Source organism: Cervus canadensis, chromosome 12 (assembly GCF_019320065.1).
Source record: "Cervus canadensis isolate Bull #8, Minnesota chromosome 12, ASM1932006v1, whole genome shotgun sequence".
Taxonomy (NCBI): domain Eukaryota; kingdom Metazoa; phylum Chordata; class Mammalia; order Artiodactyla; family Cervidae; genus Cervus; species Cervus canadensis.
The window spans coordinates 2,514,812-2,528,160 of record NC_057397.1 but is presented as its reverse complement, the minus strand read 5'-3'; the positions used below and the strand labels follow the sequence as shown (position 1 = coordinate 2,528,160).

The 13,349-nt window shown below is 48.2% G+C and overlaps 1 protein-coding gene across 1 annotated transcript in view; it reads right to left on the bottom strand.

The window, feature by feature from the left end:
• The window catches only part of TG (thyroglobulin), a 235,697-nt gene that overhangs the window by 170,250 nt on the left and 52,098 nt on the right, over positions 1–13,349 (bottom strand). Inside the window, exons 24-27 of the mRNA XM_043483790.1 lie at positions 12,744–12,859; positions 10,957–11,065; positions 5,990–6,181; positions 605–769 (exon numbers count right to left, since the gene is read on the bottom strand). Of these exons, the coding sequence (XP_043339725.1) occupies positions 605–769; positions 5,990–6,181; positions 10,957–11,065; positions 12,744–12,859 (582 nt within the window). The remainder of the gene's footprint in view (positions 1–604; positions 770–5,989; positions 6,182–10,956; positions 11,066–12,743; positions 12,860–13,349) is intronic.

Here is a 13,349-nt window from a genome sequence, read left to right as displayed (position 1 = left end):
TCTCCTGGGACGTCCCAGGTGGCACTAGCGGTAAAGAACCTGCCTGCCAGTGCAGGAGACACAGGAGATGTGGGTTGGATTCCAGGGTCGGGAAGATTCCCTGGAGGAGGGGATGGCAATTCATTCCAGGAGTCTTGCCTGGAGCATCCAAGGACAGAGGAGCCTGGCGGGCTACTCACAAAGAGTCGGATGCAACTGAAGCCACCTGGCATGCACGCACGCTCCCACTTCTGCCCACAGGAGAATAAGCTCATCTAGAAGGCGAGGCACGGAAGCAGGGCCAGGCCACCGCGGTCAAGTCCAAGCAACATCATCCAATTGCCAAGTGACCCCAGTACATGAGCAAACCTGGCCGAGGTCAGCACAGCCGTCCCCCTGAGCCTGCCTACCCTGAGCCAACCTGAGGCCCCAGAGCCACACCACGCTTCTTATGGAGCATTGCTGAGAAGCTCTGGTTGCTTTTAATGCAGCATTTTGGTACAAATTCTTTTTGGAAGGATGAATTCCTCAGGATACAGAGAGGGTTCCCAGCAGAGGAGCAGACCTTGCTGGTGAACCCAGGTCACTGTGAAGGAACGCACCCGGGACGAAGGCAGACACTTACCCCCGATCTCCTGTCCTCCCAGACGCAGCGTCGCCTGGCGGCTGTCCTGGTCGTAGGTCACCCCGGGACAGGAAGCATTAGCCTGGGCTTCCGCAGGGTCCCTCCAGTCTCTGACGTGACATAGCAGGACATCAGGGGAGCTCAGCAACCCACAGAGGAGAGGACCTGCGGAGTCATGAGACGGAGGAGAGGTGGGCGTTATGGGAGACAAGCAGGGGCCCTTGGAGACGCACGTCTGCGCCCTGAGAGGCTCGCAGGATGCAGGCAGGGAACCAGACCTCGGGAATGGGCACAGGAATTCAGGAGCCTGCTTTTGATTTGGCCCATCCTTCCCCGATCGTCCTGCAGTTGTCTTACCAGCCAAGTCCAGAGAGGAGGGCCACCACTTCTCCTCCACGAGAGCCCTTCCTCACGGGATCAGCAACAGAGACACCTCTGATACTACCAGGGGTCCTGTTGCCAGCGTCCTCTGTCTCCACTTTCCACATTTTTGAGGCTTCAAGGAAATAAACAGTGCCCTGTCTCCCACCCCCCTGTCTCCAATTCTCTCTGTGTCTCTCTCTCACACACACACACAATCAATCTTGAAGAGCTCAGGATTATTTTTTTAATTAATTTATTATTATTATTTTGGCCGCACTATGCGGTGTGTGAGGTCTCAGTTCCCTGACCAGGCATTGACTCCACACAGCCAGCACTGGAAAGCACAGAGTCTTAACCACTGGACCGGGAAGGAAGTCCAAGGAAGGCGTATTCAGAGTCAAGGTACAGAACTATTAAAACCCAGGAGCTGTACACTCAGGGCACAAGCCGTCCTGGTAGGAAATGAACTCCTCGTCTCTGGGCGGATGCAAGTCAAGGCTGAGCACCCATGTCCCTGGGATGCATAGAGAGGGTCCATTACTAGATTTGGCAGTTGGAAAGCAGTGGACTACTTTGTCTTGAATATATCTTCTAACTCTGAATCTTAAAAAAGCTGCCCCAATGTTATGACTTTATTTAGTAGCAGAAAGACCTACCTGCCCCCTAACTGAATTTGATAGTGATTTTAGTTAGATCAATAAAGGTAACTCAAATGTTGGGATGCCTGTGACATGTCAGCCACTATGGTCAGTGTTTTAAGAATATTAATTCTCTTAATTCTTATTATTTTTTATCTCCTTCTCCAGATGAGGAAATTAAGCCTCATATAAGTACATTGCTTAAGTTTATTGAGATTTGGAAATTAAGTAATTTATATACCAAATGAATTTATATACTATATACCAATTTATATAATGTATATACCATATATAGCATTATATGGTATACAATTTATACTATATATACCATTACATGGTATATTATTTATGCCATATACACTGTTACATGGTATATTATTTATACCATATTACTGTTACTTGGTATACAATTTATACCATACATACCATTATATGGTATATAATTTATATACCATATACCAATTTGGATACATAATCCTGTTAGGTAGTACAGTTGTTCAGATTCTCCCGGGGGGGAAAAAATGGAAATACTCCACTTCACATCTCCCATCCCCTCTGTTATCCTAATTTATGTCCAAATGCAGATACGCTTCAAACCTCTCTCACCAAAATGTCCCCAAAATAGATGACTCACCAATGTCCAGCTTTTAAATTTGATGTTTTGTTCTCTCCTATCCCACTTTAACTGAGTAGCTAAAAATCACCGTCACCATTACTATCAGCAGCATCTTGGTGGTGAACGTTTACCTCAGAGACCCACTAACTAACTCAGAACTTGGTGGTTCTCTAACTAACTTGAGAACTTGGTGGTTCTCAAACCGCCTGGACCGTCATATCAAAGTCGCAGAAAGGGCTTTGAAAACGCTTGCTCCTCAGCACCAACCACAGAGGTGCTCACCTGACTGCAGGCCAGTGGAGGCGGGTGCACTTGGGAACAAGCTGTGTGAACCGCACCACAGGTGACGTGAGCTAACACGGCTGAATCCCAGAACCCCCGGGCTGGTGAGGCCGCGTCATCTCACGGATGGGGCAGCAGAGGCTGGAACGGGAGGCTGGTCTGTCCCAGCTGGAGCACAGGGCAGCAGGGAAGCGTAAGAGCCCGCGGAGAGCCCAGAGGAGCCTGAACTCTGGCTGCCTGTCTCATAAACCAAGAATGAGAATCATGGACTTAAACAAGAGGCAGGTCGTGTTTTCCCTCCGCCTCTCAGAGCCGGGAAGAGAAACGCAGGCTGCTTTCTTCTTTAACTAGCATCCAGTGAGCAGTGCGGGTGTCTGAGAGGTGGGTGCCGGCTGGAGGTTTTTTTTTTTTTTTTTTTGGTGTTAACTAGAGCATTTTATTAGTTAGAATGGTTTTTAAAGACTTGCAAGCTTTTTGTTTTTTTTAAGATTTTTTTTCTTTATTTTTTTCATTTATTTTTATTAGTTGGAGGCTAATTACTTTACAATATTGCAGGGACTTTTGCCATACACCGACATGAATCAGCCATGGATCCACACGTGCTCCCCATCCCGAACCCCTCCCACCTCCCCTCCCCCATCCCATCCCTCTGGGTCATCCCAGTGCACCAGCCCGGAGCACTTGTCTCATGCATCCAGCCTGGGCTGGTGATCTGTTTCACCCTAGATAATATACATGTTTCGATGCTGTTCTCTCGAAACATCCCACCCTCGCCTTCTCCCACAGAGTTCAAAATTCTGTTCTGTACATCTGTGTCTCTTTTTCTGTTTTGCATATAGGGCCTTTCATTACCACCTTTCTAAATTCCATATATATGCATTAATACACTGTATTGCTATTTATCTTTCTGGCTTACTTCACTCTGTATAATGGGCTCCAGTTTTATCCATCTCATTAGAACTGATTCAAATGAATTCTTTTTAATGGCTGAGTAATATTCCATTGTGTATATGTACCACAGCTTCCTTATCCATTCGTCTGCTGATGGGCATCTAGGTTGCTTCCATGTCCTGGCTATTATAAATAGTGCTGCGATGAACATTGGGGTGCATGTGTCTCTTTCAAATCTGGTTTCCTCGGTATATATGCCCAGAAGTGGGATTGCTGGGTCATATGGCAGTTTTATTTCCAGTTTTTTAAGGAATCTCCACACTGTTCTCCATAGCAGCTGTACTAGTTTGCATTCCCACCAACAGTGTAAGAGGGTTCCCTTTTCTCCACACCCTCTCCAGCATTTATTGCTTATAGACTTTTGGATAGCAGCCATCCTGACTGGCGCGTAATGGTACCTCATTGTGGTTTTGATTTGCATTTCTCTGATAATGAGTGATGTTGAGCATCTTTTCATGTGTTTGTTACAGCTGGGGATTTGAAATCACTTTGCTGATCCCACAGGCCAGCTTCAGTTACAATGCCAGGAGCTTCAGGCCACGCAAGGGTCACTGAACCCCACTTCCCAGTGGCTTCAGCTACTTATTGAGGTACAAGTAGGCTCATGAATGTAGGTCTGGAAGTCTCATGAGTTTTCACTAATAATTATCAGTGGAAACAAAGCCATTTCAGGGTGGGAGGTTGGAGGGGGTGGGAACCTTGCTGGGGAGGAGGGGACAAGGGAGCAGGGAGACTCTTCCAGAAATTAAGTGCCTTCCCAGACAGCAGGAAGAGGATTCTGCTCCTGGTCACGAGCAGATCCAGCCAAAGCTTCACAAGTTAAAATTCCAGGTCTGCCCACCAGACAAGACTGAGAAACATATCTGCCTGCTGGTTGATGTGTGTCTTGAAGAAAAGCTTAACTTGCAGCATTTCGAGGTCACTGTTCAAACCCACATAATTCACAGATCAGGGTTACACTGAAGGGGAAGGTTGGCAAGCTGCTAGCCAGAAATGTCATGGAAAATAAAGGATCATGTGGGCTTATGGCTCCATGGAACAAAATAATTATTCCGTATATGATCCTACGGAAAATGAAATCAACATTTCCAGCTTGAAAAACCCTATGGTCTGGTGAGTAATTGGACACCTGGGGAAATTGTGGTGTCCTCAGAAAAGACATTTAGTTTAAAGAGGCAGAAGTCATCCTGGATTTGAATTGCAGGGTTTCTAAATATAGGCTGACATAGAGACATATACAGACACACCTCAGAGCTATTGCAGGTCTGGCTCCAGACCACCACAATAAAGCGAATATTGCAATAAAGTGAGTCACATGAATTTTTGGTTTCCCAGTGCATATAAAAGTTATGTTCACATTGTTCTGTAGTTTACTAAGTGTGGAATAGCATTACGTCTAAAAAAACAATGTGCGTACCTTACTTTAAAAGTACTTTAATATGCTAACCATCATCTGAGTCTTCAGTGAGCTGTAATCTTTTTACAACAGTAACATCAAAGATCACTGATCACAGATCACCATAACAAATGTAATAATAATGAAAGAACCTGACATATTTCAAGAATTACCAAAATGTGACATAGAGACCCAAAGTGAGCAAAAGCTGCTGGAAAAATGGCACCGATAGATTTGCTTGATGCAGGGTTGCCACAAACCTTCCATTTGTAAAAAAAAAAAACACAGCATCTGCAAAAACACAACTAAGTGAAGTACAGTAAAACGAGGTGTGACTGTGCATGCGTGTCTCTAAACACGGCGTGCATGCGTGTCTCTAAACACGGCATGCGTGCATGTGCACTCAGTTGCTAGGTCATGTCCAACTCTTTTGTGACCTCATGGACTGTAGCCCACGAGGCTCCTCTGTCCATGGGATTCTCCAGGCAAGAATACTGGAGTGGGTTGTCATTTCCTCCTCCAGGGGATCTTCCCGACCCAGGGATCGAACTCACATCTCTTGGGTCTCCCGCACTGGCAGGCAGATTCTTTACCTGCTGAGCCACCTGGGAAGCCCTCTAAACACTACTCAGCCTGCAAAGCCTGGACTAAGTCTCTCCTCTTCTAGACAGCCCTCCCTGGCCGTCAAGTCCCCTTGGCATCTTCCTCCTTTGCAGTCAAGTCTCCCAAGGCCTCAGACCCTCATGCCGTCTTGTGTATCAAGCCTGGTACGCAGCAGAACCCCACACATGTTTGGATGTGTCACAAGCTGGGTGACCAGGAACCGCTGGTCTAAATTCTCTGAGCCTCGGTTTCTCCGTCTGTAAAAATGGAGCTTGAAATACTTCCCCTGAAGACAGCACCAAGGAGAAACGTGGTGTTGCCATGTGAAGTGGCCAGCACAGTATGTGACCTGTTGGAAGGGTCACAGTCGTCCCTCATTTTGTAAATATCACCTTCCAAATGACGGTGGTCCCCTCATGCCTGCTGCTTCCCACAGCATTCCCCGTGCTGTGCATACTAGCTTCAGCAACCCTCAAATTTTACAGACCACAGGTCGTGCAAGAGGGAGGAGGCTCTGCCCCCCACTGTCACCTTACCTCCTTGGACCTGCACGAGGATGAAGCCATCGCAACAGGAATCACGGTCACAGGCGAGGAGACAGAAGAGATGGACCTCGGTCAGACTGGCTCCTGAGGCTGAGAAGGCGACGGGGCTGTACATTCCAGAGAGTGCACTTTGGAAACCAGTTTGTTCAAATCTTTTCTGACCTGTGATGGTGAACTCCTGGCCTGGGAGGAAAGCAGAAATATAAACTTTTTCAAACTCTAAAAGGAACGCAAACTGTGCTGGTCACACGACAGTGGACCCTCTGACAACAACAGGTGCAGAGTTCAGTCCAGAGAGATGCCCTCTGTGTCATAAAACCCCTGGACCTCCCGTGGGTGCAGAGCATGGAGACGTGGCCCCAAATCAGCGGACCCGGACAAACGCCCACCGCACCTTGGCGGGTCTGCAGGGGAGATGTGGAGAGCAGGCATTTATTATGGTTTTATCACCAGTAAATATCTTCTGAGCTCTAACTGTATACACAGACAGCAGACCACACGCTTTGCCCAGACAACCTCATTTCAGGCTCAGCGCTCTGGAGTTGGGGTCGGCCTGCTCTGCCAGCACGTGCGTTTCTGTAACACAATGACGTGCACGCGTGGTGCATAGGCAGGTTGTCTGCTGTGATGCTGAGTCGCCCTGGTTGACCTGCAGTGTCCCCAGCGTGTCCCTGCTCTGTGCCATCAAACCACAGGCCAGTGCGGCACTTACACACGCAGCCAAAGACAGCAAGCTGCAGACACACAGCGCTACGCGATACCCAGCAGCCCACAGGCTGCTTCTTGCCTCAGACGGGCCAGTTATTTTTAGAGCATCCTTTTGCAAATATGAGGTTTTTTATCAGATATATATATACACATATATTTCACTATAGCCAAAATGTCTGTTCTATTATTATGTCCATTTTACATTTGAGGAAAGAGAGCCTTAGCAAGTGAGCAGTCTGGCCTAGGTTTACACAGTTCGTCGGTGGCAAAAAGAACACCAGAGCCTGTGCTGTAGGTCACCCTGACCTCCCAGTGGCCTAGCAGGTCACCAGGTCTTAACCAACTCACACACCTAAAGTTGGGGGAGACCTTACAGTCGAGAGTGCAAGCTTCACAACCAGACAGACCCAAGTGCAAACCTTCGCAGCACCCTGGGCATGTGAGTTCTTAGGTCCTCAGAATCTCAGCTTCCCCTCCTGTAACCAGGCATGTAACCCTCGCAGATGATGTTGAGTGGATGAAAAGATAGACTGGACATTAAAAGGTTGAGCCATGAACCTGGCCCTTAGCTGACACTCAGTGGATATATTACAGGTGTCCAAAAAAGCCAGCATCTTTTCCTCTAAGCCCTGGCTCACTCAGCCCCTGCTGCCTGACTGACCTCTAACTGCCAGGCCCATCATGCACAAAAGCCCAGCTTAACTTAAAGAGCCTATGTCCCAGTTTTATTGGGTTAGAATTCACCTCTCACCCTCAATCTCTCTTACACTCTCTCTGTGCCTCTACTAAGGCTCTGCCATCCTTCACCCAGTGGTTAAGCCACTTGGGACAGCAACTGCTCCCACACCAGCTGTGATTCCTGGACCCAGTCCTGCTGTCAGAGGCGGGAGTCACCAGACATGTGTGACTCCTCGAATATCAATTCCAGTTCGTCAGAGTCATGTTGCAATAGCCACATTCCAAGTGCCCAGTGGCCACGCAGCTACCGGCTGTCAGGCTGGACAGCAGACTTATGGAACATTTCCACGCCTGCAGAGAGGGCTGCCCGGACGGTAGGGCCACGTCTCAGCTCACAGGGCATCCTCCACACAGCCCTGCCCTGAGGTGTGGGCACGTGGGCCCCTCCCCATCCTCCGTTCCGACATCTGAGGGAAGTTCCTTCACTGAGCACCCAAAGCAGTTCATGTCCATTTTTCTTTTCCTTTTTAAGTTGTCATGAAATATACATAATGGACAATTTACCATTTTAAACATTTTTAAGTGTACAGTTCAAAGGCAAAAAGGTACATTCACAGGATCTGCAGCATCACCACCATCTACCTCCAGAATGTTTTTCATCCTCCCAACTGAAACTCTGTCCTCATCAAACACTGTCTCTGCATCCCACTACCCCCAGCTCCTAGTAACCACTGTTCCACTTTCTCATGAATGTGTCTCTTCTAGGTACCTTACGTCCACGTTTACCCCAATGTCCTGTTTCATTTTCGTCAAGGCACTGATCACCCTCTGAAGTGCTCTTGTTGCTGGATCAATTCCTCTATCAGCTGTGATTCTGATTTTGATCAGATGCGCATCCACAGCACCTGCTGAAGTGCGTACCCTACTGCGGGCTCTGGGTAAACACATATGGGGTGTGCCGTGTTGGGTTCACCCACACGGCGGTCGAGTCCTGAGCAATGGAGCAGGTTTGGGAGATCCTCCCGAGCTGGGGGAGGCAGGGCCTGAAGTCTTGGGTCCCCTGGATGGAGTGTGACCAGATGCTTCCTGTTTCTAGGCCTCCTCTGTGAAAGGAGGGCTAGACAATCTCTAAGGAACCCTCAGGCCCTGACTCCCTTTTACTCTGAAAAAGCATGTGGTTCCTCCTCCATGGTCAAGACCACGGGCTTGGGCAGAGGATGGCCCTGAAGGACAAGCCAAGTTGTAGCATCTTCCAGGTCACCTAAGCTCCAGCATGTGGACAGACATGCTGACTACCTACTGGGCACCATGGAGTTTTCGAGAGACCTTCAGAAACTGTATCCTTTCTACCTCAGCTGTGGCACTGTATTCCCACTTCTACAGAAAGTAAAATAAAGAAGGCATTCCTGATCAAAGAACTAGTACATTGGGGGTGAGTCTAAACCCAGATCAAGTTTACCCCCACCTCCCTTCTCTTTCCATTACACCACAATCCAGAATGGCTGGGTCTGTGCATTTTCTGCTTGAAAAAATAAAAAGCAAAACAAAACAAAAAAGGGCAAAAAACAGTTCTGTCCTTGATTCAGTTTGGCAGCAAAGAAGCTTCACAATTTCCCTCGCAATTTTCCTCCAAAGTATAAACTTTCAGGAGATGAGGAGAAAAAAATAACAAATACTTAAAAAGAAATAAAATTGCATTAAAAAATGATAAAAGGCCAAAGCAGAGTTTTCAAGAACATTTTTGAGAGGGGTTACTAGTTTTATTTGGGTTTTCTGTTTCAGAAAATGATCTCTGTGCTCTGTTATTTTTCAAAACGGGTAGTAAAAATAATTGGAATAAACACTGGGGCAGAAATTCTAAAACCCTGGCCAGAGATCAGAGAAAACAGAACCCTGCTGGACTCCCTCCTCCCAGGGGAGCTCTCATTTAAGACAGGGTGGAGGTATTAGGTGAAAGAAGAGCCAGAGACCGAAGGACATGGTCGCTTGTCCCTGCCATGGACCAAGCCTGCTACCGGGGTCAGCTGAGGCACTGGACCCGGGCAGACCGAGCCTCCCTGCAAGTGCCAGCTGCTCGCAGAGTAAGTCTGTGGCTGCTGGTGGCCAGGCTGTCTGCCCAGAGCCATGGACCTAGGGGAGTGACACGCTTGCCACCTTCATTCCAACCCCCTAGTCCTCGCTCAGGCTCCCTGCCCTGTCTTCCTGTCCAGAGCCACAGCCTTGGGTCTTTGGGAAACCATTGGCAAGAGTGAAAAGAATCGTAGAAACCTCCACTTGCTCTTGCTCTTCACCACATGCCTCAGGCTGTTTTAAAGGCATTACATCATTCTAAAGCACCCTCTTTCCCACCTCCCAACAACCTCGGTCCACCTGCAGCTCCTGTTTGACTAATGCAGGCCCAGCAGCCTGTGATGCCAAGGAACCTGCCCAAGATCACAGAGTTGGCGGCATCAGGGCCCAGGTCAACCCATCAGGTGGGCTCCAGCACCTCACCCTTAACTGCAGGAAGTGAGGCCAGGGAGCCCTGACTAGCAAAGGTATCACAGCTCACGGGCAGAGCCTAGTCGTGGCCCCGCGGACAGGGCAGAAGTGTGCATGCCATAGGATTCTTGGGAGAGGCCCATCGCTCCTCCCACACGTGCTACAGTGACCAAGAAGTATCGCCCTGTCCCCCTCTGTGAGGCCGCATGGGGGATTCAGACACACTTAGGCTCAAACGCAGATCCCCAATTTCTAGCAATACATAAGCCCTTGGGCCACTTTCTTAATCACTTTGAGCCCCAATTTCCTCATCTGTAAAACAGGGATTATGATACCCTTTTCACCTTCCTTCGAGAATCTCTGTGAGGGGAGGAATGAAAGGATGTCTGGAGAAGTGAGCCATAAACTATAAATTATGAGATACCCTTGCTACTCAAAATGCGGTCCATGAACCAGCAGCTTTGGCACCCCTGAGAAGTTATTTGAAAGGCAGAATCTTGGCCTTACCTTGAGTTATTGAGCAAGAATACTGGAGTGGGTTGACATTTCCTACGCCAGGGGATCTTCCCAACCCAGGGATCGAACCCATGTCTCTTATGTCTCTCGCATTGGCAAACAGGTTCTTTACAACTAGCGCTACCTGGGACGGGCCAGTGGTACTGCGCGTGCGCACTACAGCCGGAGGCGCTCCTGATTGCAGGGCGGGGAAAGACAAGTGCGTGGAGGTCTGGACTGATTATGAGAGAGAGAGGAAAGCAGAGAGGAAAGCAGGTGGGGTGGAGGTCCCTGAGACGGAGGGCCGGTACCAGCAGCTGCAGGGAGCTCCAGGCCCATGGCCCTGCTAGGAACGCCCCGGTATCACAGGCAGACTCAGGGGTCTGCACGGGGCACAAGGGTAGACTCAGCTGACTTTGCCTGCAGCTTTTGTGTCTGCTCTGCAACTCAGCCCTTCACCTACAGGAGGGCCTCCGCCGTCCCTTGGGGCCAGGGCAGCGTGCCTCCCCTCTAAACTCGCCCTGTGGGAAAGCAGCTCCAAACACTGAACACGTGAATCCAGTGGGCCCCTCCAGTCATCCAGATCTTCAACCTACCCTTTTTCAAATACACAGCTGGAGGGCCTCCTTCCCTGCTCCTCACTTTCACCTGACACCGAAGACTTCCAAAGCTGGTGGCCTGCGAGGTCCCCAACGCGTCTTCACCCTGAAGATGGAAAGAAGCTCCATTAACGTCCTGTGATGTTTAACATAATAATAAATTCAGCAAACATTGACCAAACTCTACCCAAAGTTAGGCTCAGGGGCTACAGAGATAAATAAGAGAGGAAACCTCCTCCTTAATTTCTCCCTTTCTACTGGAACACGCAGATAGGTAAGCAGTAAATTCCAGCCAGAGTGTTAACTGCAAAGATACATGTCATAAAAGAGGAGATAATTACCCCTGAAAAAGGAGTGCTTAATTCTTTGTGTGTGTGTGTGTGTGATTATCTCTTGTAACTTCTAAAACAGCTCTATCAGGTAGGTGTTATTGATATGTGCATTTTAAAATAAGGAAACCCAGGCTTAAAGAGGATGAGTAGATTGCAAAATCCACACAGCTAATTATGGAGTGGAGAGATATGAATCCCAGCTGGATTCTATTTTCCAAACAATCACTGGGCGACACTGCCAATTTAGGTGTTCTGGGGAGAGGGCAATCAGGAGTGGTTAATTCTATTGAGAAACGGAAGCTAGAAAACTTTCCCAGGAAAAGTGAATCCAGGTGGGGTTCTGATGTATAAATAAGAGTTTGTCAGGGGGAAACAAGAGATTTTAAGCAGAGGACATGGTGGAGGTGGAGACCTGGGATCCCACAGGTGTTTCGATTAACTAGGTCCAGTGGTTCTCAGGGACTGTCTGTTACAGGGATGGGAGGCAGTTGGTGGGTGGGAGAGAGAGAGGCAGGGGCCAGCCCGTGGAAGACCTTGTTTGGCACATGGCTTGTATGTGGTGAGGATCAGGGGAAGACTCTTTAGCTTGAAAATAAGGAGGTTAGACGTCTATAAATCGTGTCGTTCTCGTTTATCTCTGATCTCTAGTTCCAGGGCTCTTGCTGTGTGGGTTTGGTGGGGTAAATCTGTATCCATTTGTGTCTTGTTTCTAGTACTTTGCCTCTTCCAGAGTTACCCAACTTTGAGTTTCCCAGTTCAATTTTGGGAATTTGGGGAGGGCAGAAGCTAAAACAAAGGCTTTTGGAAAGCAATCACTCTCCTTGCTTTTTAGATAAAAATCAAACTCGTTGAACAGATGGTGGTATGCAGAGGGAAGAAAGGCCTTTAAGCAGGAAACATTCCGGCAGGAGGAAAGGACCTGAGTTTTAGGTCCCAGATTACAGGCACCCTGACCCATCTGCTGAAATTGCCGATACCCTACCACTTTGACGTATGGAAAGAACAATTTCATGTGGCTCTAATATTTAACTTATCTTTTCCTTTTTAAAGTTATAATCATATTTTACTTCTACAATAAGAAAGAATGCTGGAGTCTGGGACTCAGATGGTATTTGGGGCTCTGGTGTGTCCCGTGACCCAAGTTGCCCAGTGAGATGGGGGTGGGGGACAGAGGCAAGGGGCTCATCACTGCAACCCTCTTTTGATGAATCTATGAGGAAATGATGCTGCTCAGATGAATAGTCCCTATGTCAGCTTCATCCTCAGCCATCACCAGTCCCCTCCAGTTTCAATTTCCCAAAATCCTATCATTTTGAAGAAATGGAGGAAATGTGGGACCACTTGTTGATAATCTCATTCCCTCCTCTGCTCAGAGTGGTGTCGATTCAATGAGGGCATGTCTGATGTAGGACAGACACAAGACAGAACTTCCACGCGGCTGCCACGACTCACCGGATCGGAAGTCGTGCAGGCGATGTTGTCACTTGCCCAAGCATAGAAATCACAGGACACTTGTGATCCTGCTGTGGACACCGTGAGGAAGCCGCAGGCCTCGTCCAGTACACAGTCTGCAAGAACCAGGGGACAGTCAGCTACCTGTCTCTCAGCGATACAGAGGACGGACAGACACAAACGCCTACTCCCTGCCCCTCAAACACACATACACACTGGAACAGTGACTACTCGTGGAGGACTGGAGGATTATGAGGAAATTCTTGTGAAGATGAATGCTCAATATGTGGTGATTGTTATTATTCGTCTCTGGCCTCACCCTTGAAATAGACAGCTGCATCTCCTGAGCTGGACTGAATGCTCTACAAAGAACAACTGTCCCTCAGTGCTTCTCCATTAACATCTGGCAGAGCCTCGTTCTTGGCAGGCAGTGGATGTACTATAAACTCAGAACTAAAATTATGAGTTAGATGTACATTTTGGAAATCAGTTGACTTACAGAGTATTTCTGAAGAAGTATATTTGATTATCATCTCAAAGGTTGTACTTGATGTGTCTTGCAAGATCAGCACTGTGTATTCCTATGGCACCACCCACGTGCTCGGC